At 37.8% G+C, this 25,950-nt stretch overlaps 1 protein-coding gene across 8 annotated transcripts in view; it reads left to right on the top strand.

Annotated features, from left to right (window-relative positions):
• Positions 1-25,950, top strand: part of SDCCAG8 (SHH signaling and ciliogenesis regulator SDCCAG8) — a 245,785-nt gene that overhangs the window by 71,815 nt on the left and 148,020 nt on the right. For all 8 annotated transcript variants that reach the window (XM_024976513.2, XM_005216850.5, XM_024976511.2 and 5 more), the window contains 2 exon segments: positions 12,500-12,634; positions 15,486-15,602. In XM_024976513.2, coding sequence (XP_024832281.1) covers positions 12,500-12,634; positions 15,486-15,602 — 252 coding nt within the window.

Here is a 25,950-nt window from a genome sequence, read left to right as displayed (position 1 = left end):
GGAGAGGTAGACATTAAGCACATACTTCCACAAATGAGTTTTTACCACTGCGATATAAGCATGAAGATACAGTATAGAGTTACCATGAAAATGCATAACAGGCAAATATGACTTAGTCTACACAGTCATGAAAGATTTTCCTAAGCATGAGATTTTACAAGTGAGACTCAAAGCAGTTGAGTAGGAGTGGTCAGGGGAAGAGTTGAGGGGAAGTTTCAGACCCAGAAAAACAATACTCCCAAGGCTCGGAAGCTACAAAGCATAATCCTTTTTGGGAATTTAGAGAGAGTTTAGGTGACTGGGGCATAGGCAGTAAGAGACAGATAATGGAAGATGAGTTTGGAGAAATATGCAGGGACCAAATCATGAATGGTCATAAAACCCATGTGAAAGATTTTAAGTGTTATCCAAAAAGTGATGGTAAACCATTGAAGAACTGATGCTTCCAAATTGTGGTGCTGATGAAGATTCTCGAGAGTCCCATGGACAGAAAGGAGATCAAACGAGTCACTACTAAAGGAAATCAACCCTGAATATTCATTGGAAGCGCTGATGCTAAAGTTGAAGCTCCAATACTCTGGCCACCTGATGCAAAGAGCTGACTCATTGGAAAAGACTCTGATCCTGGGAAAGATTGAGGGCAGGGGGAGAAGTGGGGGACAGAGGATGAGATGGTTAGATGGCATCACCGACTCAATGGACATGAGCTTGAGCAAACTTTGGGAGGTGGTGAAGGACAAGGAAACCTGGCATGCTGCAGCCATGGAGTCGCAAAGTGTCAGACATGACTTAGCAACTGCATAACAGCAACAATAAACCATTGAATGGCTTTAAATTGGGTAGTGTCATGATGCCATTTATATTTGAGAAAAATCATCTGTCCATAGATTTGAAGGGGGACCAGAATAAACCTCTTAGACCAAGTGGGAAATAATTACAGTAGTCCAGGTGGGAAATGATGGTATCTAAGACCCATTTTTCAAGGACTATTTCAAATCACTTTAATTCTTCTCAGGTTCTCTACCATACTACCTTTCCCCTCATTCTCAGCAGAGAGCCTCTACTTACCTAACAAAGAAAGTTGATGCCATTAGATGGTAACCACTTCAACTTTTTGTTTTTCCCCTCACTTCTGCCTAAAGTAAAATTTCACCTGCACTGCAACCCTGTCAGATGGGAGTGACTTCATCCTTTCCTCTTGCTCTGGATCCCATGCCCCTCAACCACCTCAGGAACCTATTTCCATTTGTTCCCCACTCTCTTCTGAATCTTCAGCCTTTACTTCACTATAGCCTTTTCCTTATCATCAGGAAAATAGTCTCTTCCTTCTAATCCAGTCATTCTCAATCTTGGCTACGTAGAAGTTCCAAAACTCTGATTCACCCAGGCTGAATCCCAAATGAATTATGGGAGAACAGCTGAGGGTAGGATCCAGGTGTCAGTATTTTAAAAAATTGTCCAGGTGATTCCAGTGTGCAGCCAAGGCTGGAAAGCACCTTACTAATTCCATATCCCTCCTTACTCTTTCCTTTAATAGTCAAATTTCTTGAAAGATTTGTCCATACATATTGTCTTTTGGGGGCTTCCTCTATGGCTTAGTCATAAAGAACCCACCTGCCAGTGCAGGAGACACAGGAGATGCAGGTTTGATCCCTGGGTCAGGAAGATCTCCTGGAGTAGGAAATGGCAACCCACTCCAGTATTCTTGCCTGGAAAATCCCATGAACAGAGGATCCTGGTGGACTGCAGTTCAGGGGGATGCAAAGAGTAGGACATGACTGAGCATGCATTGCCTTTTTCTCACCACTCAACAGCCCACTGCATTTCAGCTTCTGTGCCCATAGTCAATGAAATTACCATTGCTATGTTCACTGGAAACCTCCTAATGCTATTTTTCAGGAATATTTTTTCATTCTTATTCTCTGTAAAAGTTTCTCTTTCTTTGATTTCTCTGAATCAGTATTCTTGATTTGGGAAAATGATGTGTGCCTTTTAGGTTAGTCTGAGTTTAAGGTGCCTTTGAGGTAATGAAAGAGACACATCCAGAAAGCACCTTGATAAGAGGTTCTAGAGTTTAGCAGACAGCTTTAGACTTAGGTGTCTCTAGCACTACTGTGGCTTAAAAAAATTTTTTTTAATGTATTTACTTTTGGTTGTGCTGGATCTTCATTATTGTACTGTAGCACTACTGTGGCTTTAATTTCATATACATTGTGCATGAGTGCATGCTCAGTCATGTCCAACTCTTTGCAACCCCATGGACTGTAGTCCACCAGGCTCCTCTGTCCATAAGATTTTCCAAGCATGAATACTGGAGTGGGTTGCCATTTCCTTCTCCAGGGGATCTTCCTGACCCGAGGCTTGAACCTGTCTCTCCTGTGTCGGCAGATGGATTCTTTTACCACTGAGCCACCTGGGAAGCCCCATATATTTGGTATTGATTCCTAAATCTTTAGCTCTCTAGTGAGCTCCCAAACCAGCTTCACTTCCTACCTTCCCTTTCATAGTAGAACTACTGCTCATTCATCCAGTTGCCCAACTCAGAAATCTTGCTGTCATCCTTGTCTCCTCCTTCTCCCTCACCCTGTACATCATTAAGTTACCCAGTTCTAGAGATTCAGACCCCTACCAATGTTGCCCTGTCTCTCCATCCCACTGCTCTCCATATCTTACCCTTGGATGATTCCTACAGCCCCATGTGGTCTCCTTGCTTCCAGTCTCACCTCCTTCTCATCTGTTCTCTTACTCAAAGATCCAAGGATGCTCTTTCTAAAATGAATCCATCAGTAAGTCAGTCTCTTTCTTTAAAATCCTTTCATGTCTCTCTTTAATCCCATGGATAAAATTTAAGCTGTCTCTCTTTTTTTTAAATTAATTTATGTATTTTAATTGGAGGCTAATTACTTTAAAATACTGTGGTGGTTTTTGCCATACATTGACATGAATCAGCCATGGGTGTACATGTGTTCCCCATCCTGAACCCCACTTCCCCTTCCCTCCCCATGCCATCCCTCTGGGTCATCCCAGTACACCAGTCCTGAGCACCCTGTTGCATGCATTGAACCTGGACTGGAAATCTGTTTCACATATGATAATGTACATGTTTCAATGCTATTCTCTCACAGAGAGAGAATGGCTAACCTCGCCTTCTCCCACAGAGTCCAAAAGACTGTTCTTTACGTCTGTGTCTCTTTTGTTGTCTCGCATATAGGGTCATCATTACCATCTTCCTAAATTCCATATATATGCATTAGTATACTGTATTGGTGTTTTTCTTTCTGACTTACTTCACTCTGTATAATAGGCTCTAGTTTCATCCACTCATTAGAACTGATTCAAATACATTCTATTTAATGGCTGAGTAATATTCCATTGTGTATACGTACCACAGCTTTCTTATCTATTCGTCTGCCAATGGACATCTAGATTGCTTTCAGGTCCTGGCTATTGTAAACAGTGCTTCAATGAACAGTGGGGTACACATGTCTCTTTCAATTCTGGTTTCCTCGGTGTGTATGCCCAACAGTGGGATTGCTGGGTCGTATGGCAAGAGTGAATGTTGACATTCTAGGAATCAGCGAAATAAAATAGACTAGAATGGGTGAATTTAACTCAGATAACCATTTATCTACTACTGCGGGCAGGAATCCCTCAGAAGAAATGGAGTGGCCAAAATGGTCAACAAAAGAGTCCGAAATGCAGTACTTGGATGCAATCTCAAAAACAACAGAATAATCTCTGTTCATTTCCAAGGCAAACCATTCAGTATCACAGTAATCCAAGTCTATGCCCCAACCAGTAATGCTGAAGAAGCTGAAGTTGAACGGTTCTATGAAGACCTACAAGACCTTTTAGAACGAACACCCAAAAAAGATGTCCTTTTCATTATAGGGGACTGGAATGCAAAAGTAGGAAGTCAAGAAACACCTGGAGTAACAGGCAAATTTGGCCTTGGAATACGGAATGAAGCAGGGCAAAGACTAATAGAGTTTTGCCAAGAAAATGCACTGGTCATAACAAACACCCTCTTCCAACAACACAAGAGAAGACTCTATACATGGACATCACCAGATGGTCAACACCGAAATCAGATTGATTATATTCTTTGCAGCCAAAGATGGAGAAGCTCTATACAGTCAACAAAAACAAGACCAGGAGCTGACTGTGGCTCAGACCATGAACTCCTTATTGCCAAATTCAGACTTAAATTGAAGAAAGTAGGGAAAACCACTAGACCATTCAGGTATGACCTAAACCAAATCCCTTATGATTATACAGTGGAAGTGAGAAATAGATTTAAGGGCCTAGATCTGACAGATAGAGTGCCTGATGAAATATGGAATGAGGTTTGTGACATTGTACAGGAGACAGGGATCAAGACCATTCCCATAGAAAAGAAATGCAAAAAAGCAAAATGGCTGTCTGGGAGGCCTTACAAATAGCTGTGAAAAGAAGAGAAGCAAAAAGCAAAGGAGAAGAGGAAAGATATAAACATCTGAATGCAGAGTTCCAAAGAATAGCAAGAAGAGATAAGAAAGGCTTCTTCAGCGATCAATGCAAAGAAAGAGGAAAACAACAGAATGGGAAAGACTCGGGATCTCTTCAAGAAAATCAGAGATACCAAAGGAACATTTCATGCAAAGATGAGCTCGATAAAGGACAGAAATGGTATGGACCTAACAGAAGCAGAAGATATTAAGAAGGGATGGCAAGAATACACAGAAGAACTGTACAAAAAAGATTTTCATGACCCAGATAATCACAATGGTGTGATCATTGACCTAGAGCCAGACATCCTGGAATGTAAAGTCAAGTGGGCCTTAGAAAGCATCACTATGAGCAAAGCTAGTGGAGGTGATGGAATTCCAGTTGAACTATTCCAAATCCTGAAAGATGATGCTGTGAAAGTGCTGCACTCAATATGCCAGCAAATTTGGAAAACTCAGCAGTGGCCACAGGACTGGAAAAGGTCAGTTTTCATTCCAATCCCAAAGAAAGGCAATGCCAAAGAATGCTCCAACTACCGTACAATTGCACTCATCTCACACGCTAGTAATGTAATGCTCAAAATTCTCCAAGCCAGGCTTCAGCAATATGTGAACCGTGAACTTCCTGATGTTCAAGCTGGTTTTAGAAAAGGCAGAGGAACCAGAGATCAAATTGCCAACATCCTCTGGATCATGGAAAAAGCAAGAGAGTTCCAGAAAAACATGTATTTCTGCTTTATTGACTATGCCAAAGCCTTTGACTGTGTGGATCACAAAACACTGTGGAAAATTCTGAAAGAGATGGGAATACCAGACCACCTGATCTGCCTCTTGAGAAATCTGTATGCAGGTCAGGAAGCAACAGTTAGAACTGGACATGGAACAACAGACTGGTTCCAAATAGGAAAAGGAGTTCGTCAAGGCTGTATATTGTCTCCCTGTTTATTTAACTTCTATGCAGAGTACATCATGAGAAACGCTGGACTGGAAGAAACACAAGCTGGAATCAAGATTGCCGGGAGAAATATCAATCACCTCAGATATGCAGATGACACCACCCTTATGGCAGAAAGTGAAGAGGAACTCAAAAGCCTCTTGATGAAAGTGAAAGTGGAGAGTGAAAAAGTTGGCTTAAAGCTCAACATTCAGAAAACGAAGATCATGGCATCCAGTCCCACCACTTCATGGCAAATAGATGGGGAAACAGTGGAAACAGTGTCAGACTTTATTTTTCTGGGCTCCAAAATCACTACAGATAGTGACTGCAGCCATGAAATTAAAAGACGCTTACTCCTTGGAAGGAAAGTTATGACCAACCTAGATAGCATATTGAAAAGCAGAGACATTACTTTGCCAACAAAGGTCTGTCTAGTCAAGACCATGGTTTTTCCTGTGGTCATGTATGGATGTGAGAGTTGGAGTGTGAAGAAGGCTGAGTACTGAAGAATTGATGCTTTTGAACTGTGGTGTTGGAGAAGACTCTTGAGAGTCCCCTGGACTCCAAGGAGATCCAACCAGTCCATTCTGAAGGAGATTAGCCCTGGGATTTCTTTGGAAGGTTGATGCTAAAGCTGAAACTCCAGTCCTTTGGCCACCTCATGCGAAGAGTTGACTCATTGGAAAAGACTCTGATGCTGGGAGGGATTGGGGCAGGAGGAGAAGGGGACGACAGAGGATGAGATGGCTGGATGGCATCCCTGACTCAGTGGACGTGAGTCTGAGTGAACTCCGGGAGTTGGTGATGGACAGGGAGGCCTGGCGTGCTGTGATTCATGGGGTCGCAAGGAATTAGACATGACTGAGCGACTGGTCTGACCTGATCTGATGGCAGTTCTATTTACATTTTTTAAAGGACTATCCACACTGTTCTCCATAGTGGCTGTACTAGTTTGCATTCCCACCAATAGTGTAAGAGGGTTCCCTTTTCTCCACACCCTCTCCAGTATTTATTGTTTGTAGACTTTTTGATACCAGCCATTCTGACCGGCGTGAGATGGTACCTCATTGTGGTTTTGATTTGCATTTCTCTGATAATGAGTGATGTTGAGCATCTTTTCATGTGTTTGTTAGCCATGTGTGTGTCTTCTTTGGAGAAATTTCTGTTTAGTTCTTTGGCCCATATTTTGATTGGGTCATTTATTTTTCTGGAATTGAGCTGCAAGAGCTGCTCGTATATTTTTTAGATTAATTCTTTGTCAGTTGCTTCATTTGCTATTATTTTCTCCCATTCTGAAGGCTGTCTTTTCATCTTGCTTATAGTTTCCTTCATTGTGCAAAAGCTTTTAAGTTTAATTAGGTCCCATTTGTTTATTTTTGCTTTTATTTCCACTACTCTGGGAGATGGGTCATAGAGGATTCTGCTGTGATTTATGTCAGAGAGTGTTTTGCCTATGTTTTCCTCTAGGAGTTTTATAGTTTCTGGTCTTACATTTAGATCTTTAATCCATTTTGAGTTTATTTTTATGTATGGTGTTAAAAAGTATTCTAGTTTCATTCTTTACAGGTGGCTGACCAGTTTTCCCAGCACCACTTGTTAAAGAGATTGTCTTTTCTCCATTGTATATTCTTGCCTCCTTTGTCAAAGATAAGGTGTCCATAGGTGTGTGGATTTATCTCTGGGCTTTCTATTTTGTTCCATTGATCTATATTTCTGTCTTTGTGCCAGAACCATACTGCCTTGATGACTGTAGCTTTGTAGAATAGCCTGAAGTCAGTGGGTTGATTCCTCCAGTTCCATTCTTCTTTCTCGAGATTTTTTTGGCTATTCGAGGTTTTTTTTTATATTTCCATACAAATTATGAAATTATTTGTTCTAGTTCTCTGAAAAATACCGTTAGTAGCTTGATAGGGATTGCATTGAATCTATAGATTGCTTTGGGTAATATATTCATTCTCACTATATTGATTCTTCCAATCCATGAACATGGTATATTTCTCCATCTATTTGTGTCATCATTGATTCCTTTTATCAGTGTTCTATAGTTTTCTATATATAGGTCTTTTGTTTCTTTAGGTGTATTTGTTCCTAAGTATTTTATTCTTTTTGTTGCAATGATGAATGGAATTGTTTCCTTAATTTCTCTTTCTGTTTTCTCATTGTTAGTGTGTAGGAATGCAAGGGATTTCTATGTGTTAATTTTATATCCTGCAACTTTACTATATTCATTGATTAGCTCTAGTAATTTTCTGGTGGAGTCTTTAGGGTTTTCTATGTAGAGGATCATGTCATCTGCAAACAGTGAGAGTTTTACTTCTTCTTTTCCAATCTGGATTCCTTTTATTTCTTTTTTTTCTCTGATTACTGTGGCTAAAACTTCCAAAACTATGTTGAATAGTAGTGGTGAGAGTGGGCACCCTTGTCCTGTTCCTGATTTTAGGAGAAATGCTTTCAATTTTTCACCATTGAGGATACTGTTTGCTGTGGTTTATCATATATGGCTTTCATTATGTTGAGGTATGTTCCTTCTGTGGCTGCTTTCTGGAGGGTTTTTATCATAAATGGATGTTGAATTTTGTCAAAGGCTTTCTCTGCTTCTATTGAGATAATCATATGGTTTTAATCTTTCAATTTGTTAATGTGGTGTATCACATTGATTGATTTGTGGATATTAAAGAATCCTTGTATCCATGGGATAAAGCATGGTCATGATGTATGATCTTTTTAATATGTTGTTGGATTCTGTTTGTTAGAATTTTGTTAAAGATTTTTGCATCTGTGTTCATCAGTGATATTGGCCTGTAGTTTTCTTTTTTTGTGGCATCTTTTTAAGCTCTTTCACTGTAACATAAAGATTGTACATTTTTCCCCCTCTCTTTGGTTCTTCAGTCTCATCTCCCTTCTCTTTTCTTTCTTACATTACCACCATTATGACCTACTTGCACTTTCTCAAATGTGCAAACTTGCCAGTCTGCCATACCAATTTTTCATTTCAGGATTTTGCAGGGCCTTGCCCCTCCTATCCCATCCCTGCACCCCTCACCCACCATTGCCTAGAGGACTCTTCCTCCAGCCTCTCTGACTGATAGTTTAGAGTTCTTGACACCATATCTTCTCATAGTTTCCCAATGATGAATTTTTGGGAGACCCTCCTATAGGCTTCTATAACTCAATTTATTGCAAAATCTTATTGAATTATTTCCCCTAATTTACTATGATCCCCTGCATGTATGGTTTGTTAACATCCTAATTGCTTGGCATATTCCTCCCACATAAAATGTGCTCAATATGTATTTATTGAATGAATACAAGGGGAATACAAGTGGAAGAAAGAAGGCCCCAGGCCATTGGAAAGGCATGCCTGCATGCCTGCTCAGTTGTGTCCAACTCTTTGTGACCCTATGGACAGAGTAGCCCTCCAGGCTACTCTGTCCATAGGATTTCCCAGGCAAGAACACTGGAATGGGTTGCCATTTTCCTCTCCTGGAAAGGTATAACTAAAATGCTAAGAGTTCAGAGGATCAGAACAGATTTCTGTCTGCAAGAGATCATGGAAAACTTTGTGGAGAAGATGGCATTTTAACTGAGCATCAAAAAAAAAAAAATAGGCAGGACTTAGAAATGCAGTAGGAGGGGGAGATAAACCAATGTGAGTAAGGTGTGGAGGAAGGTAAATTTGTGAGCTGAGCTTGTGTGAGAGAGAGAATGGCATCAAGAACAAAGATCAGCCACTAATTATGCCTAGGAGACTTTTTCCTGGGTTGTTTAGTGGCAACTTTTGCCTTGCTGAGTACTTTTACTATGTAAAAATACGTTGATGAGAATTCCTGATAAGAAGAAATGAAGTCTGAAATGTGCCAGGCAATATTCCAGGTGCTTTTATGTATAATTTTCTTAAACTGATAATGAACAAAAGTGGCAACAAAAGTACAGTACATTTCTGAATTTTTTTGTCCCCATTAAGCCTTATTTGACATTTAATCTCAAGATCCTGCCCCAAATAAAGGTGTATGAATAAAGAGTTGAAAGTGATCCTAGCAGTGAAGGCAGTAGTCTCACAGGAAATGGCAGAATCTTTGAAGTAAAAGGCTTTAGTGTTGAATCCAGTTTGACCTTTTTGTGACCTTGAACAAGTCATTTAACCTCTCCAAATTTCAGAGTAGTAAATGACAGATTTGATCTACTTAAAGAATTGGTAGGATTAAATAAAATAATGTTTTGACATTTAGTAGTTTAACAAACTACCTGGCTTAGGGTGGACATTAAAAAAATTTTAGTTTGTGGCTATTATCCTTCTCTAGTGAAAGAGTTAGCTCTATTGGGTAGCTTTCTTGGACTTTTGTGTTAGTAAAGTCTAACACATTTTATTATAAAGTCCAGCTTTATTTTTTTATTTATTAGCTTAAATGAATTTTAGAAAATTCTTAGTTTTCATTTTTTTCAACAGAAAGTTAATCCAATACATTCCTTTTCCAAGGGGATTAAAAAAGAATATTATCACACTGCCTAGCACCAAAAGTTTACTAAAGTAAACTCAACAGTCACAACATTTTAAGTTCTCATGGTTAGTGTTGGAACAAGTGTCCCTGCTTTCCTTGTGGTGGGCTTGCTTCTGAGACTTGTATATTCTTTCTCTCTTTTTATTATTTTTCTTCTTCCCTTTCTTCCTACTGCTTTAAAAATTTCATTTATGTGGGAAGCTCTAGAAGAGCAGATGCCTTCCACCTAGACAGATTTTGAATCATTCCTCCATGAACAGTTCTTGCTGTGAGTTTGCCTCTTGGCACCAGTAATGGTCTTTGGTTGCACTAAGACACTAAGTTTGTTAGTTCAATCAGTTCTTCAGTCTTCTATTTATTGAATGCCCCCTGTGGTTTGTGAATTTTCTCAGTTGGTTTCTTGATAATAGCCCATTGCTAGAATCCCTAATTCTTGTACCTTTTTTAATGAGGAATGCCATTTTATACTATGTTCAATACACCAGGGACTGCTTCATTGTAGAAATTTCTATCAAGCTCGCCCATCCTGGGTGTCCTTGTCTCTTGCTTGCCCCTGTCAAAGTTTAAAGGACTTACTGATGTCAACACCCTGGCCCTCCAACAGTGTTGCAGCTGTCTGTGTTACTTCTGCCTCTGCAACAGATGTGGATGGAGAAGTTCCTGCAGTGTAATGTTGACTTCCAGATGGTGGGCATGGGGAAAAAGAAGGTGTGTCAATAGGAGGGGAGGCTCCGAGAAGTGGGTGACAGAAGGGAGCAGACAGGTAGTGGGTAGGGGAAACAAGTGATGGGTGGCAGAGGGAGGGAATCATATGGAAAGTGCACGATTTGTCACATGCTATAGCAACTGACTCGGAATTTACCATTAGCCAAATAAATATCTGCACATTTACTTCAAAAAAGCCACACAATGTTAATACATTTGCCATAAGATTCACATAAATAATACATGAATTTTTTAGTAGCTGGTAATTAAAGTTTGTTGTTATTGTAAGGTTCCAGAAAAGCTATAATTACATATTCATAATATGCTTACTCATGCACTTGAATTTTTAAATTAAGGAAATTTAGTTAGTATTTTTGATTTGTTACAGTTAACTTCTTTTGACCTTTAATTTTTGTTTCAGATTGTAATCTGCATAACGATAGTCCATAGCTTGGTATTAGTAAAAGAAATTTTACATGCAATTTAGATATGTGGCGAATTTCTTGATGATAAATGTGCAATTCTCACAATCCCTAGCCAAGTTAAATAATACCTCTACTGTCTAAATTAGAAAATAGCTACCCGGGCTCATTATTTTGATATTTTCAATTTGAGTTCGTTGCCAAAGGCAATCTTGATTTTTATTACAAACTTTAGTTACTGATTTCTGTTGTAAAACTGAATTCACACCCATGTTAGTGTACAGTGGTAGATTTTAAATATTATGTCAAATTTGTTATCAGTTTTTGTTTTGGCTGATTAAAAATGAATAGCTATGTTTTGATCTAGGGACAAGGTAGCATTTCTTCATCACTTTAAAAGTGCTATACAAATGAGAAACTAATTGCCTAGAAAAATTTGACTCACCAGAGCACAAGTTAAAATGTAATTGCAAACTGAAAATTATGAAGGTTAAATCTAAGGTCTGGAAAGCATTTCTAACCCTTAGAAGAAAAACTAAGCACCTGCTATCATAGAGTCCCTCAGAAAAGCCATTTATTCTAGTGATTCAAATTCATCAAACATTAATCATGCCTCTTAAGGAATATGCTCTTGAGGAACTTCTAGTCCAATGAGGAAACAGACAGCAAAAAATGTGATGTCTTAAGCACTATGCATGTAAATAATTTTAGTTGATAAACAATATATCAGTAAAATTTTAAATATAGTTTAACATGGAGGATAAATTCAGCACCTTTATCCTTGTGTCTGCCTTAATACAAAATTACTAAAATACTTAGTGTTTTTAAAAAATACTATTTTATATTCTTATTGAATTTTTCAGATATTAGACATGTTTTTCTAAAGTACTTAGAAATTCATAAACTCTGGTATTAGAGACTTAGTATAACATATGGAAGTTTCTCAAAATCTGTCTGCTCATCAATTCTATTTTTAATATTTAAAAAGCATGGTGGGGCTTCCCTGGCGATCCAGTGGCTAAGACTCTGGTGTTCCCCATACAGGAGGCCAGGGTTCCATCCCTGATCCGGTAAATAGATGCCACATGCTGCAACCAAAGATCCAGCATGCGGCAGCTAAGACCTGGGGCAGCCAAATAAATAAATATGTACATACATATCTTTTAAAAATAAAAAACATGGGGACTCTAATTAACAATACTGCATTGTATATTTGAAAGTTGCTAAGAGAATAAATCTTAAAAGTTTAGGGGAAAAAAGCAATTATTATGAGGTGATAGTCAAGGGAGATTGATGAATTGAGAATGCAGAGTCATGGAGATACCCCATCCACAGAGAAATGACTTAGAGAGTCCAGTGGCCATGCTGAGACTCTGTTAACTCAAGATGTTTTGAATATTTATTTTGTCAAATGACATGATCATTTAGGACTTTTATTTCCTGTTATAGATGTTGACCCTGTCTCAGAATATTGCCCAGCTGGAGGCTGAGGTGGAAAAGGTTACAAGAGAGAAGATTTCAGCTGTTCATCAACTCGAGGAAATTCAAAACCAGCTTGCTTCCCGGGAAATGGATGTCACAAAGGTACAAAGAGAGATTTTAGTTTACTAATTATGTAAATCTTTTCTTTGAAAATTTTTTCCTAGTCTGTAAATCTCAGAAAGAAGTCTGGAGTAGAAAAATTTTTTTTGTTTCGAGATAGTAAAGATCCACATAATGGTCATCAGCAAGCATTTATTTATTATCATCAGGCCCTTTGCTAGGTGCTACAAATACGAAGATGGGTTAGACATAATGTCCTCAAAGAACTTAAGGGTTAAGTTGTTTAGACAGACTTGTAAATAGGCCAGTTTTATTACTTTAATTATTAAATATTTGATAAAACTTGTATTTCTAAATTAGTCAATTAGGGGTAATTTTTTCCCCAGAGATGGTAGAAGTTTGGTCTTCTCAATAATACTAAAAGACATACATTTATTTACAACATAAAGGTGTGCTTAACATAAAAAAATTCTCCACCTCTCATTCCTTTCAGACCTGTTCTTTAAAATCAAGATTCTAATACTACAACTTCTTATTCTATTGGTCCTTAAATTTATACTTTACACTATGCTATCACAATGTCTGCGCTATGGGCATCCACAAACTTGCGAACCAGGAACTGAAATGTTTAATGGTCATAAGTGGCTAAGGTACATGTTTAAGAAACACTAGAGGTCTATGTAGACTTCAGTAATCATTGGTTTAAGACGAAGTAACTCAATAGGGATATGCATGATGTAATAAATTAAATCAATTTGTGTTTCATCAATACATACCAGATAATTTTGTTAAAACGCATACTCATTTCATATTGTATTTTATTTCTCAACATATTTTCCCAAATTTTGACACATTTTTAATGCCATTATTGCTTTATAACTCAGTAATTTGAATTATCTTTAATATATATTAGAAAAGGAAGCCTAATTTTTATTTTTTTTCCCTTGAGTTTATATAGTTCTTCATTTGCTTTCTAAAATTCCAGCTAGTTCATGCAGAAGCTTAAAATATCATATTTGCCAGTATGATTGATGTGTTTGTGTGGAAGTAGGGGGTAGAAGTAAGGGAATTGGTGCAGAGGGATAGAAATGGTTGACCTGGATAATAGGTGAGAGCTACATGAGGATTTTTAGTTCATTATAAGGAGAAAACTTTCTGTTGAAATATGGACAGTAAAGAATGATTAGTCTGTCTTTAGAACTGTTCAAAAGGACTCAAACATCAGGGGAGTGCCTTGTGATTGCTTCCAACACTGGGATAATATAATCCTAGTTAAATTTAACTTGTTGATTTATTTTAGATGAAACTTAAGTGTCACAAATAAATTTAACAAACGCATTTTAAACTGAAATTAGTGAGGCAGGGAAACTTTAAAAATAAACTTAAGGGATACAATTATTTTAAATAGGACTTAATGCTTAGATAGTTATTGTATATGATAATTTTGTACTGATATTGAGTTATAAGCACCGTGGCTCTGTAGTTGTTATGTGTTGGTATTGTAATTTGGATTTTTAAATTGTATTCTTATATGTAAATCAAATAGATTGAAATTTGGGGGCTCCTCTCATGTTTTTCTGTAGTTCTTAGTTTTTAAATTTTACTTAGCTTTGACTAATAATTTTTTGTGCATTACTAATATTTTTGAAATTGAAAGGATCAGCTGTCACATATTGAAGATATCTGAATTTCAAATACAGTTTTTAGTAATTTTATTCATTTTTAAAAAACTTTTTGAGGGTCACAGGGGAGAAACTTAGTTTTTCTTCTATCCTGTCACTGTAGTTTTCAAACACAGGCTAGTTTAGTCTTAAGGTATTTTTTATTTGAACATAGGAAATGCATATAGATTTTACAAGATTCTAAAACTTCAATAATGATGAAACTAATTTCTAAAATTCTAATAATCACTTTGGAGACCTACCAAAATTAAAAAGTTTCAGGTGGAAATAGTCATTGGATGATACCTAATTTTTAAAATCTCATATTTTTAACTTAGAAACTGACTTAGCAGACATGTATTATTTGATCTCCCTACAAGTTCTCAGTTGTCTCAGAAGTTTGTAACTTCTTTATTTAGATTTGTCTGCTAGTTGCATTTTCCAAATGTATTTATCTGTATGGAGATGCCCTGGATTGAAAGAATATGTAAAGGATGATACATAATTTTTATATACTACTTGTGTTTATTATTTAATACTGTATTAAAATAATTTCACTTACATGTATATTTTCCTTTTATGTTAAACACCATAGTTATTTTAAAAGCAGAGTGGACTTAGTTGCAGTCTATGATTTTTAATTTTCTTAACTTAAATACATACTATTCTGCATGGTAAGACTGACGTTATCTACAAAGCCTACAGTAAATACTAGCTGGGTTCTACTCTATACCTAAATATTAATAATATAGTCTATTAACAGAGAGAAGAATTCCTTTATTAATTTCCTTAAATAAAAGCCTAACTGATAAAGAGTTTCAAGTAAGTTTTTAATATAGAGTGTATCTTTAACCATGACAATTTGAATGAATAATAACATAGTTTAATATTTTAATTAATAATTTTACCTATTTAAAAGTGAGATGATAGTGCATTTTAGATGATAATATGCAATTGAAGCTCTTATTTTACATGAAAAATTCTTGTGTATATTACCAGAGTTCCCTGGTTATGCTTTGCTTTATCTGTAATTTGAAATTGCAAGACTCAATAATATGTGATATTGCCTCCACATCTTGGCAATATATTGAATATGCAAATAGAAAATGCCATTCTTAGAAAACTTCTGTTGTATTTATTCATATGACCTCTAGGGGGCACCAAAAGATCTGATTGCAGGCATTGCCTAGTAGATTCCAGTAGCTATTGATCTAGTTTTTGTAATCTAACAGGTGTGTGAAGAAATGCGCTATCAATTGAATAAAACCAAAATGGAGAAGGATGAGGCTGAAAAGGAGCACAGAGAGTACAGAACAAAAACTAAAAGGGATCTTGAAATTAAAGATCAGGTAAGATTTGATACAAATGTAGTACCTGCAGCAATTAAAGACATAATTAATGTTTTTTTTCTGAAATTTTTGTGATTTTATTCCTGTCATTTATTTCTATTATATTCTTTCTAATTAATGGAATGATCCAATTTATACTATTAAAAGAATTTCATATACAGTTGCCTAAAATTATCACCTTTCACATGAAGTTGTGAGAATACAACTGCATGCATATGAAATTCCAATCTGACAGGTCATAAATATACATTTGGATATATGTATCTATTACTTAAAAAAGTAAAAAAAAAAGTTCTAATGCACATTTTGAACCTAAAATATATGTAAATAAAGTTCTTGAAAAATGCCAACTTGAATCCAATTTTAAGTGAAAAAGTTTAAAATTTGTGAGATGAGATGAGTTGATATGTAAACATGTCAATCAAATTGATTGTTGGCAGAGTGGAACCAGTTTTAACTAAGACTATCATGAATACGTTTGTTCAGGAAACCTAAATACAGTAAAACTGGAAATGTTGGGGAAAAAATGTTACTTACTTCAATTTAAGTTTGAACAGATGTTTTACATTATATCTTTGTTGAGATCATGTAGATACTTCAATTTTAATTGACAACATGGATAAAGTTTTTAGCGAGGCAGTTCCAAATATACTGACTTCTGATTTTCTTAGTTTTGTGTGACAGAACATTGAAAGCTTTCATTCTTTATATTCAGTGAAAGCAGGTTGATAACTCTATTCAATTAAAATAAGACTGAATTCTCATTGTCATTATTTTAAAGAAATCACTATGGTTTAAAAGGGGGTAGCCCGAAGTAAATTTTTTGAAATATATTTTAGTTCAACATTTTTTACCAAATTTTCCAACATATTTGCTTTTCAACCCAATCGGCTCTCTATGCAAATAATGCAAAGACAATTGGGAAAAGTATTGAAAATGAAAGTGATAATTAAATTTAGTACAAAAAGTTTTTCAAGTGGTGGCTTAAATTCCTGGTACTGAAATAAAATCCAAACAGCCAAAATCAAATTCTGCTTTTGCACCATGACATTCATAGTGTTATAATGAGTTTTAAATTTTCAGAAGAATTTTCATTATTAACAAATAATGTACATTTCATTATGTTCAAATAATGACACTATTTTATTCTATCCAGTTGGGGGCGTGCCTGATAGTGGAATTAAAAATCCTTTCTATCAGAAACTGAAGGTCTAGTATTACCAACCAACATGGAACTTTCCTTTTCCGATGTATCATAGCTTTTAAAAAAAGGTATCATATTGTCATGCTCCCTAGCATTATTATATACCTATCCTGTTATTCTGTAGCATCTGCTAGCATAACATTTTAGACTAACTGAAATAAGGTAGAGTCTCCAAGCTATTTAAAAATTGCATTTTAATGTTCTAGAGAGAAAAAATACTATAGGAGCAATAAGATTATAATATCTCTTATAAATAAATAACACATGCAGAAGTATTTGTAATATTTGTCTTTTCTCACTATATCTCATTTTAATTAACTACTAATGATGTGGAGGCTAAATTCTGGAGGATTTTTAAAAGGAGCAGTTTTCATTTGTAAATATTACTTGCTAAATAGTGAACCATGAACAGCTTTTATAATGATTTCAATGTTATTTTTAGATAGAGGTATGCCTTTTTAGTATGTCAGAATTAGGAATAAAATCTCCTAATAGTTTTCCAAGGTGTTTGTAATGTGATGTGCATACTATTTTTTTCTTGGACAGAATTTGAGGAAATCTTATAGGTACTCTGTGTAACTATTCTGAATTGAACAGACAGTTGCAAAACAAGAAAGTAGTGGTGTCTCATTCCATGGATGACCTGGAGTAGCAAAGCAGCGATTGTTCTTTGGTCTTTCAGCCATGACCTGACCTTCTGTCTTTAGGAGTGAAGAGCTACTTTGCTTGGCCACCATCTGCACTCAGGAGAGAAATTTACATTTAACTTTTAAAAGCTGGGCTGTTGAACATATATCTGAAATACCTATAATATAAAGCGATTTAAGTTTTAAAGTGTTACATATCATGCAATTCAGAATAACAGGAAGGCTATCTCTATGTTTACAAATAAGATGTTCCTTGTAATATGGTCCTTTTATTTATATTTTTGTTAATCTGGCCTCTTGATACATTTTTAAAGTAGGTGGGAAACTGTCAGATTGGAATGTGGTGAGAACAAGAGCTTTTTTGATGTACACAAAATAGGGCAAATGGTCGAGCACCAAAATCATTTTCCTTGTGACCCAAGCCTTGACTCTGGCATAATTAGAAGGGAAGGTTAGGAGAGTAACAATGACAATCTCTTCCTCCCATTTTCTCCTTTTCTCTTTTTTTATTGTGTCAGGAACTGATGGGCAGATTATCCTTCCCATCAACTAACTCCTTTGTATCTCTTCAGTTAGAGCTCCTGCCAGCCTCAGAGGATGCTTCTAGCACAAAAAAAAAAAAAAAAGAAAAAGGACATTTGGTATGTAGAAGAATGAAAAATCTGTGCCCTGATTTTTTATTAGAAATTTTTTATAGGCAACAGTTAGACACATACACGCACTCCACTATGGGGATTTTAAAATATTTGTGAAGATAAAGAGACTATCACAATGAAATCCCACATCTCCATCACACAGGTTCCTCATTTTGCAATTCTGTTCCCTCTACTTCACATTTTGTCTCTCCATCTTCATTGTCATCTTCATGTTCCTTGTCATCTTTATCATCCTTTTCTTCTTCATCTTCTCTTCCTCTCCTGTCTTTTTCCCTCTCTTCTGCTTTTGAAAAATGTAAAATTATGTCATTTCACCCATAATACATACTTCTGTGTACATCTATGAAGAATTTTTTCACAGTCACTATGTCATCACACCTAACAATATTAACAGTAATTCTTTAATATCCTATAATGCACAACCCATATTCAATTTTTTCTGACCATCTCTACAATGACTGTAGTCAGCCTATTCGAATCAGGAAGATAGTTACGTTTTTATATGTTAGAATGTTATGGTGTTATCTTATTTAATAGAAAATAAAGGGAAATCTTAGAAAAATTTTGCCTTTCCCTGTCTGTTGTTATCAATAAGTTTTAAGCATAATGTCTTGATAGTGCTTTATATTTGTAAGGTACTTCAAAGGAAATATGAATTAATTCTATAGCAAACTATCTGGAGGAAATGGCTACCTTGCAGCAACCCCAATCATCATATTCTGAAAGGAGCCTGTTAGTCTGACATTCAAAATATATAATTAATTTCAAAGCCTTACATTTAAGATTTAGAAAGGCGGCAGGAAGCCCTGGCAGTACGAAGGGTAGCTGACTCTGGAATGAGTGATGCATAAGTGAAGTTTTCTTTATTAGCTTCCACTTTGGGGAATCAGTCTCAGAGATGATTCTTTACAACCCCTGATCTTTGATTAGGGCCTAATACAAAATGAAAATACAAAGTTCTTTGTTCCTAAAAACAGGAAAAAAGTGATGTTAAAGGGAATAAATTATGAAACATCTTCCTTTCTCCTGCAGTCGGCTTCTCTCCTCTTTCTCTCTCCCCTCTGTCCTTTCCCTCTTCCTCCCTCCTCCTGCATGTCATTTATTTGCTGTTTAGTGCTGGACCCCCTCCTGCATGGGATACTCATGGTGGGGGCTGCAGACCCCCATAGGTGCCCATGACTGGGTATACAGATGGGTCCATAGTTTCCAGGTTTCCCATGCCACCAGCCAAAAAACCTGTATACCATGCCCCAGTGGGGAAGAGAGACAGTCAGTCTTCATCCCAGGGTGGGTCAGCCGGGCAGCCTCCACGTGCTGGGATCAGGGTGGGCAGAGGCTCCACGCTGAGTCCACTGAGTGTGCTGTAGTGCCGTCAAGCAGGAGCAGGGATCGTCACCTCCATGTCCTACCCTCAGATGTCAGGGATGTACATACTCAACCCATCCTTTCTCAGGCTCAGATCTAGTCTCCCACCAGATGTAAAGGATAATAGCAGAACTCAGGTGCATGCCTGCATGCTCAGTTGCTTCAGTTGTGTCCAACTCTTTGCGACACTGTGGACTGTAGCCCGCCAGGCTCCTCAGTCCATGGGATTCTCCAGGCAAGAATGCTGGAGTGGATTGCCATGCCCTCCTCCAGGGGATCTTCCTGACCCAGGGATCAAAACCGGGTTTCCTGCATTACAGGTGGATTCTCAGCCACCAGCGAAGCCCAGCAGAACATGTTCCTCCCCCTAACACTGCTGTGACTTGGTCCCATCCAGGGTGGAGGGCAGCACGGTCCCAAGGCAGGGGCCAGGAAGAGGAAACTGAAAGGGAACAAGTGTCCAAGCCATGAGGCAGTGGAGAGACAAGACCACAGATGTGAGTGGGGCTTCCATTGGTGCCATCAGACTTCACTAATAAAACCCAGATTCCAACATAAAATCATTAAGAAGAATTTTAAGACGTTGACCACAGAGCATTAAACTGCAAGTTCAGAGCCCTTCTAAACACAGGTCCCTATATGAGCACACTGATCACATGCCCATGAAGCCACCTTAGCTATGGGGCTAAGCAGACAGCAATTTGGTGTGCTAATGCAGGGGTCCCCAATCCCTGGGACCGGCAGTGGTCCAAGGCCTGTTGGGAACTGGCCACACAGCAAGAGGTGAGCAGTGGGCGAGTGTGGGAAGCTTCATCTGCCGCTCCCTATTGGTTGCATTATCTCCGGAACCATCGCCCCACCACTTCCTTCCTTGGAAAAATTGTCTGCCACCAGCACAACACTGTAAAGCAATTTTCCTCCAATTAAAAAATAAATTTAAAATTTGTCTTCCACAAAACTGTCCATGGTGCCAAAAAGTTTGGGGACCACCGTGCTAATGCACATATATACATGCTTACTTACAGAGATACAAGCGTATGTTTACACACAGGTGTCCTGTAGCTGTAGAAGAGGGCTAGCAAACTGCAGCCCACCGGCAGCTCTGACCTGCAGGCAGTTGTTACAGATCAAGTTGTCACAGAGCACGGTGACCCTCGCTTGTTAATGTACTGTCTGGGGCTGCTTTCCTGCCCCAAGGCAGAGTTGAGAAGCTGTGGCATAGCCCACCACAACTGAAATACTTGCTCTCTGAGCCTTTACTGAAAATGCTTGCCAACCCCTACCCTGAGGATAAAGATAAAACTTTTGTTTCCCTGCCCTCTAGAATGTGGAGCTTTGAGATTGAAGACTCACCAATCTTGAAGTATAACGTAACAGCTTTAGAGTATTTCGCAGTATAGGAAATGCAGGAAATGTGCCTGATGCCTGATCTCTTAGTCATCTAGTGGCATCAGCAGATGGGTATATGACTGGTCATTGTGTTATTGTCTGATTAGAGGCATTTGACTTAATGGCTTGGATGGGAGTACAAATATAAATACATACATTGTTTTACAATAATAGTACAAAATGTTTAGGTTAATTTAATTCCTGTCAAAGATAAGACTTTCTTATCAGTATGGTGTAAGTTAGAACTCTGGAGTTGTGGCTAATATTGCATAGGAAGTGTTGAAGTTCAAAATTACCTGAATGGGGTAATCAAAGAAAATATTTAAGGGTAAAGCACATATACAAAAGAAAGAAATCTGCAAAATCTTACTAGAAAATTAGGGCAAAAAAAGGATTTGAGGGTTGCTCCTATCTACAGCAGCGTGACTCCACACTTTAATGCTGACATTAAAAAATGTAGACTGTGTCAACACAAGAGTTATAAGTTCAATTGAATTAATTAGATTGTTGGGAGTAGTACATCTGTTTTGTATGGCTTTGTGTAGAGAGGAAGCCCTACGTGTCCTAAAGTACGACCTACTTAAGACCTGAGAAATAACAGCAATAGAGGAAAGTTGAAGAATTGTACCTTTCTACTTAGAGAAGACTGAAACATTGCTTCACTTGTCTTTAAGGACTTGACATAATTTCAAGGAGAAAGTTAAACACTTGATCTTTAGTAAGGAAAGAATAAGAACAAAGAGATTTAATCACAGCAACTGGAAATTACAGTAGCCCAAAATAAGAATTTTCTGACAGCAAGAAGATTGAAATAGATTGCTGTAACAGATCATGAAACTTTTAGCTTTAAACAGCTGCTAATGGATCTCTGAGGTCCATTGTCTTTTATTTGATTCTGGAAACATCCTAGGAACATTTCATTGTCTGTATTAACGTGGCTACTAGGGGTATTAATATTTGTCTTTTCTATAATTTAGGGCTTCCTTAGTGGCTCAGATGGTAAATAATCTGCCTGCAATGCAGGAGACCCAGGTTTGATCCCTGGGTGATGAAGATCCCCTGGAGAAGGAAATGGCAACCCACTCTAGTATTCTTGCCTGGAGAATTCCATGGACAGAGGAACCTGAGGGGCTACAGTTCCTGGGGTCATAAAGGGTCAGACATGACTGAGTGACTAACACTTTCACTATCATTCATAATTTGGCACTTACAGATTAAAATAAAATCCTGTTCGGCTCTGTTCTCTCTTATGTGTCTGTAATGCTATATACTCTCTTCAGGGGGCTTTTGGGGAATATACTGAGATAATGGATGGCTTCTGAGAGCTAGGCTTCAGAGACTATCCACCTAGCACCTGCAGCCTCACTTCTAGCTCTGAAAAATGACTGGGAGGGGCCGCTTGGGCACGCCGTTCGTGCATGTAATCACTTGGTCCTGGTGATGACAGAGTTGCTCTCCAGTGTTCTTCACACCCTCTTTCAGTGATGGAGGTTTAGCACATTCCTCTCCCTGCTCCTCACTTAGACTGTAGCCCAGAGGGCTTGGCCTGGCCCACACCAGCTACGCTAGACACTGTGGGGTGATAACTGGAAGACCCAGGTCCTGCCCTTAGGGGGTTTATATTCTAGTTTAAGAGCCAGAGTACACATTTGAACATGCCTAAAAAATACTTGTAAAGTAGCATATCGACAAGTGCAAATTAATGTAGTGTGAACTTCATGCTGGCTACAGCCCATGAGAGGAGAATCTGGTTCCATGTGTGTGATGCAATAAAGCTTTTTTTTTTTTTTTTTAAATAGCATCTTCCCTAAGTATGCCCTAAAGCATTGTTCAATATACTTAGATAAATTTGTGTTCTTATCACAGCCCAACCAAGAATTCTGAGAAAAATTTTCACCCTGGCGTATGTCTAATAAATCAGCTTCTTTTGTTCTTGTGCTGTGGGATGCTTGAATGGGACAAATAGGGTTATGTAAATAATTTAAAATATCTCCATTTAATAAAATATTACCAATTTGTTATTTTTCTGAAATACCATATAAAGTTAATTTCTTCATTTAAAATCATAATTACATTCATAGGATCAGAAAATTAGCAGTAAAAAAAAGTAAGTTTGATTTTTTTGAACAAAGAAACAGTTCGACATCAATCCAGGGAAGAATATCAAGTTGCAAGTCCTTGGGGCATTTAGCATGAATAACTTTAATAATGATTTGGGCAGTGGTTTTAGGTGACAATATATGTATATCTCATTCATAAAAACACTATAGAAATTCATATGGTCGAAAAAGTCATTTGATTTTCTAGGAAAGGTGATAATGCTATTCACCGTAATAATACATCTTTAAAAAAATCAAATGTGTAAGCAGAAACAATGTATATGAAAGTCACAATTCAGGGCTATTTAGCACTAATGGTACAAATAAGAAACAAAACAAGCCCTTTTAGAAATAATCTGTGGTATGGGATAAACATTTAGACAAATGCTTACCTCCGGAAAGGAATATAAAACTGTAAAGAGAAGTCAAAAAACATTTTTGTGTTTAAAGAAGTCATAAGATTCATCAAACTATTGATTCTGAAGAAATGTAATTTTTGCTGTAATTCAGTTTCAGCGAATGATACATATTTTGGTCCTTAAAAATTTGGGGCTTACTTATTTTGACTTTAAAAGTTGACCCAACCTTCCAACCTTACAGATTATCTTCTCTAGCTACAAAGTCAGAAATTCTGGTGACTACCAGGTGTGGCAACTCTCTGAGTACATTTGCATGCGGGCCGGTAAACTGGATTGTATTAGACATAGGACAGCTACAGCTGCTTTATTTATAGTCCAGAAATATTAGTACCAATATCCAGTATAAATATTACTAATTACTACATATGTATACATTTAAAAACAATATTTATTGTATAAACAGAAGCACATTCACAGAAGCCAATGATTCCATCACCCAATAGAGCAAATTGTTTTCATTTTTCTGTTTTACTTTCTACTTTTTGTCCATATGCATATATATTATTTTCAAGTGGTAAATACAGCCTAGATATAATTTTGATTTTTACTTTTTTCACTTAACAGTATCTTAAGCTATTTATGTGTTGCTGCCTTCTCTTCATAGATCACTTTACTGTGGTCATTTACATGGATTGGATTGGCCAGAAAGTTCATTTGGGTTCAGAACCTGAATGAACTTTCTGGTCAACCAGTGCTTTCAAAAGAAAGTGATACGTCATATTTTGAAGAGAACAGATGCTGTTATAAATTTAGAATCCTTTTACCCTAGACTTCACTTGTTTCTTTAATTCAACAACCATATATTGCATGTACTATCCTGACCTAGAATAACCTTCTGTTCTTTTTTGTTGTTTTTTGGTGTGTAGTAGCATTACAATGGCACCCCACTCCAGTACTCTCACCTGGAAAATCCCATGGACGGAGGAGCCTGGTAGGCTGCAGTCCATGAGGTCGCACAGAGTGGGACATGACTGAGCGACTTCACTTTCACTTTTCCTTTCATGCATTGGAGAAGGAAATGGCAACCCACTCCAGTATTCTTGCCTGGAGAATCCCAGGGACGGGGGAGCCTGGTGGGCTGCAGTCTATGGGGCTGCACAGAGTCGGACACGGCTGAAGTGACTTAGCAGCAGCAGCAGCAGCAGCCTTACAATGTTATGTTAATTTCTGCTGCACAAGGAAGTGAACCACCCTATGCACATATCCCCTTCCTCCTACTCTCTCACCCCACCCCTCTAGGTCACCACCAAGAGCACCAAGCTGAGCTCCCTATACAGCAGTGAACTTCTGTTCTTAAAAAGGGGAGTATGTATCAATAAGATAGGTTTCCAAATAAGTATATTTCAAAGACCATAATGACTGTCATTAGCAAGCCGCAAAAGCGTATGCGGATTTAGGAGAAGGAGAGAGGACAGAGTTGAAGGATGGTAAAGATGTTGCCCACCATGGGTGGGAGATGAAGGCATGTAGGTTGGAAGAAGGCAGATTGAACAAAGAAATGGAGATGGGCCTGTAGGGGAAGGAGGAAGTATTCAAGGAATGTATGTATCTTTTGCAAAGAAGGCAATGGCAACCCACTGCAGTACTCTTGCCTGGAAAATCCCATGGATGGAGGAGCCTGGTAGGCTGCAGTCCATGGGGTCGCTAAGAGTCGGACACGACTGAGCGACTTCACTTTCACTTTTCACTTTCATGCATTGGAGAAGGCAGTGGCAACCCACCTCAGTGTTCTTGCCTGGAGAATCCCAGGGACGGGGGAGCCTGGTGGGCTGCAGTCTATGGGGTTGCACAGAGTCGGACACGACTGACGCGACTTAGCAGCAGCAGCAGCATGTATCTTTTGATTCCATAGCATGCTTGTATCACTGACCTCAGTATTTCAAGTGCCATGTCCCTGTTATAAAAGATTGCCCATAGAAAAAAGGTTTATATCAGTCTCAGAATCCCAGTGTAATTGCCTACTTACAACATTCTGCATGTCCTACCACCAGGCACAGAAGTCATATTTTATTTTGGGAATATTTAAGTTTTTCATTTCTTTTTCAGGGTTTTCTATATAATGAGACAATTTTAAGATTTTCAAACTTCAGATGACATACAACAAAATGACATTTTATTTAAGTGTTAGGGGACTTCCCTGGTGGTTCAATGGCTAAGACTCCATGCTCCCAATGCCGGTGGCCTGGGTTCCATCCCTGGTCAGGGAACTAGAGCCCACATGCTGATTAAACACTAGACCACCCTTATGGCAGAAAGTGAAGAGGAACTAAAAAGCCTCTTGATGAAAGTGAAAGAGGAGAGTGAAAAAATTGGCTTAAAGCTCAACATTCAGAAAACAAAGATCATGCATCTGGTCCCATCACTTCATGGGAAATAGATGGGGAAACAGTGGAAACAATGTCAGACTTAATTTTTCTGGGCTCCAAAATCACTGCAGATGGTGACTGCAGCCATGAAATTAAAAGACGCTTACTCCTTGGAAGGAAAGTTATGACCAACCTAGATAACATATTGAAAAGCAGAGACATTACTTTGCCAACAAAGGTCCATCTAGTCAAGACTATGGTTT

This window comes from Bos taurus, chromosome 16, assembly GCF_002263795.3.
Source record: "Bos taurus isolate L1 Dominette 01449 registration number 42190680 breed Hereford chromosome 16, ARS-UCD2.0, whole genome shotgun sequence".
Taxonomy (NCBI): Eukaryota; Metazoa; Chordata; class Mammalia; order Artiodactyla; family Bovidae; genus Bos; species Bos taurus.
Note: the sequence above shows the minus strand (reverse complement) of the source record. Positions and strands in the feature narration are given on the sequence as shown.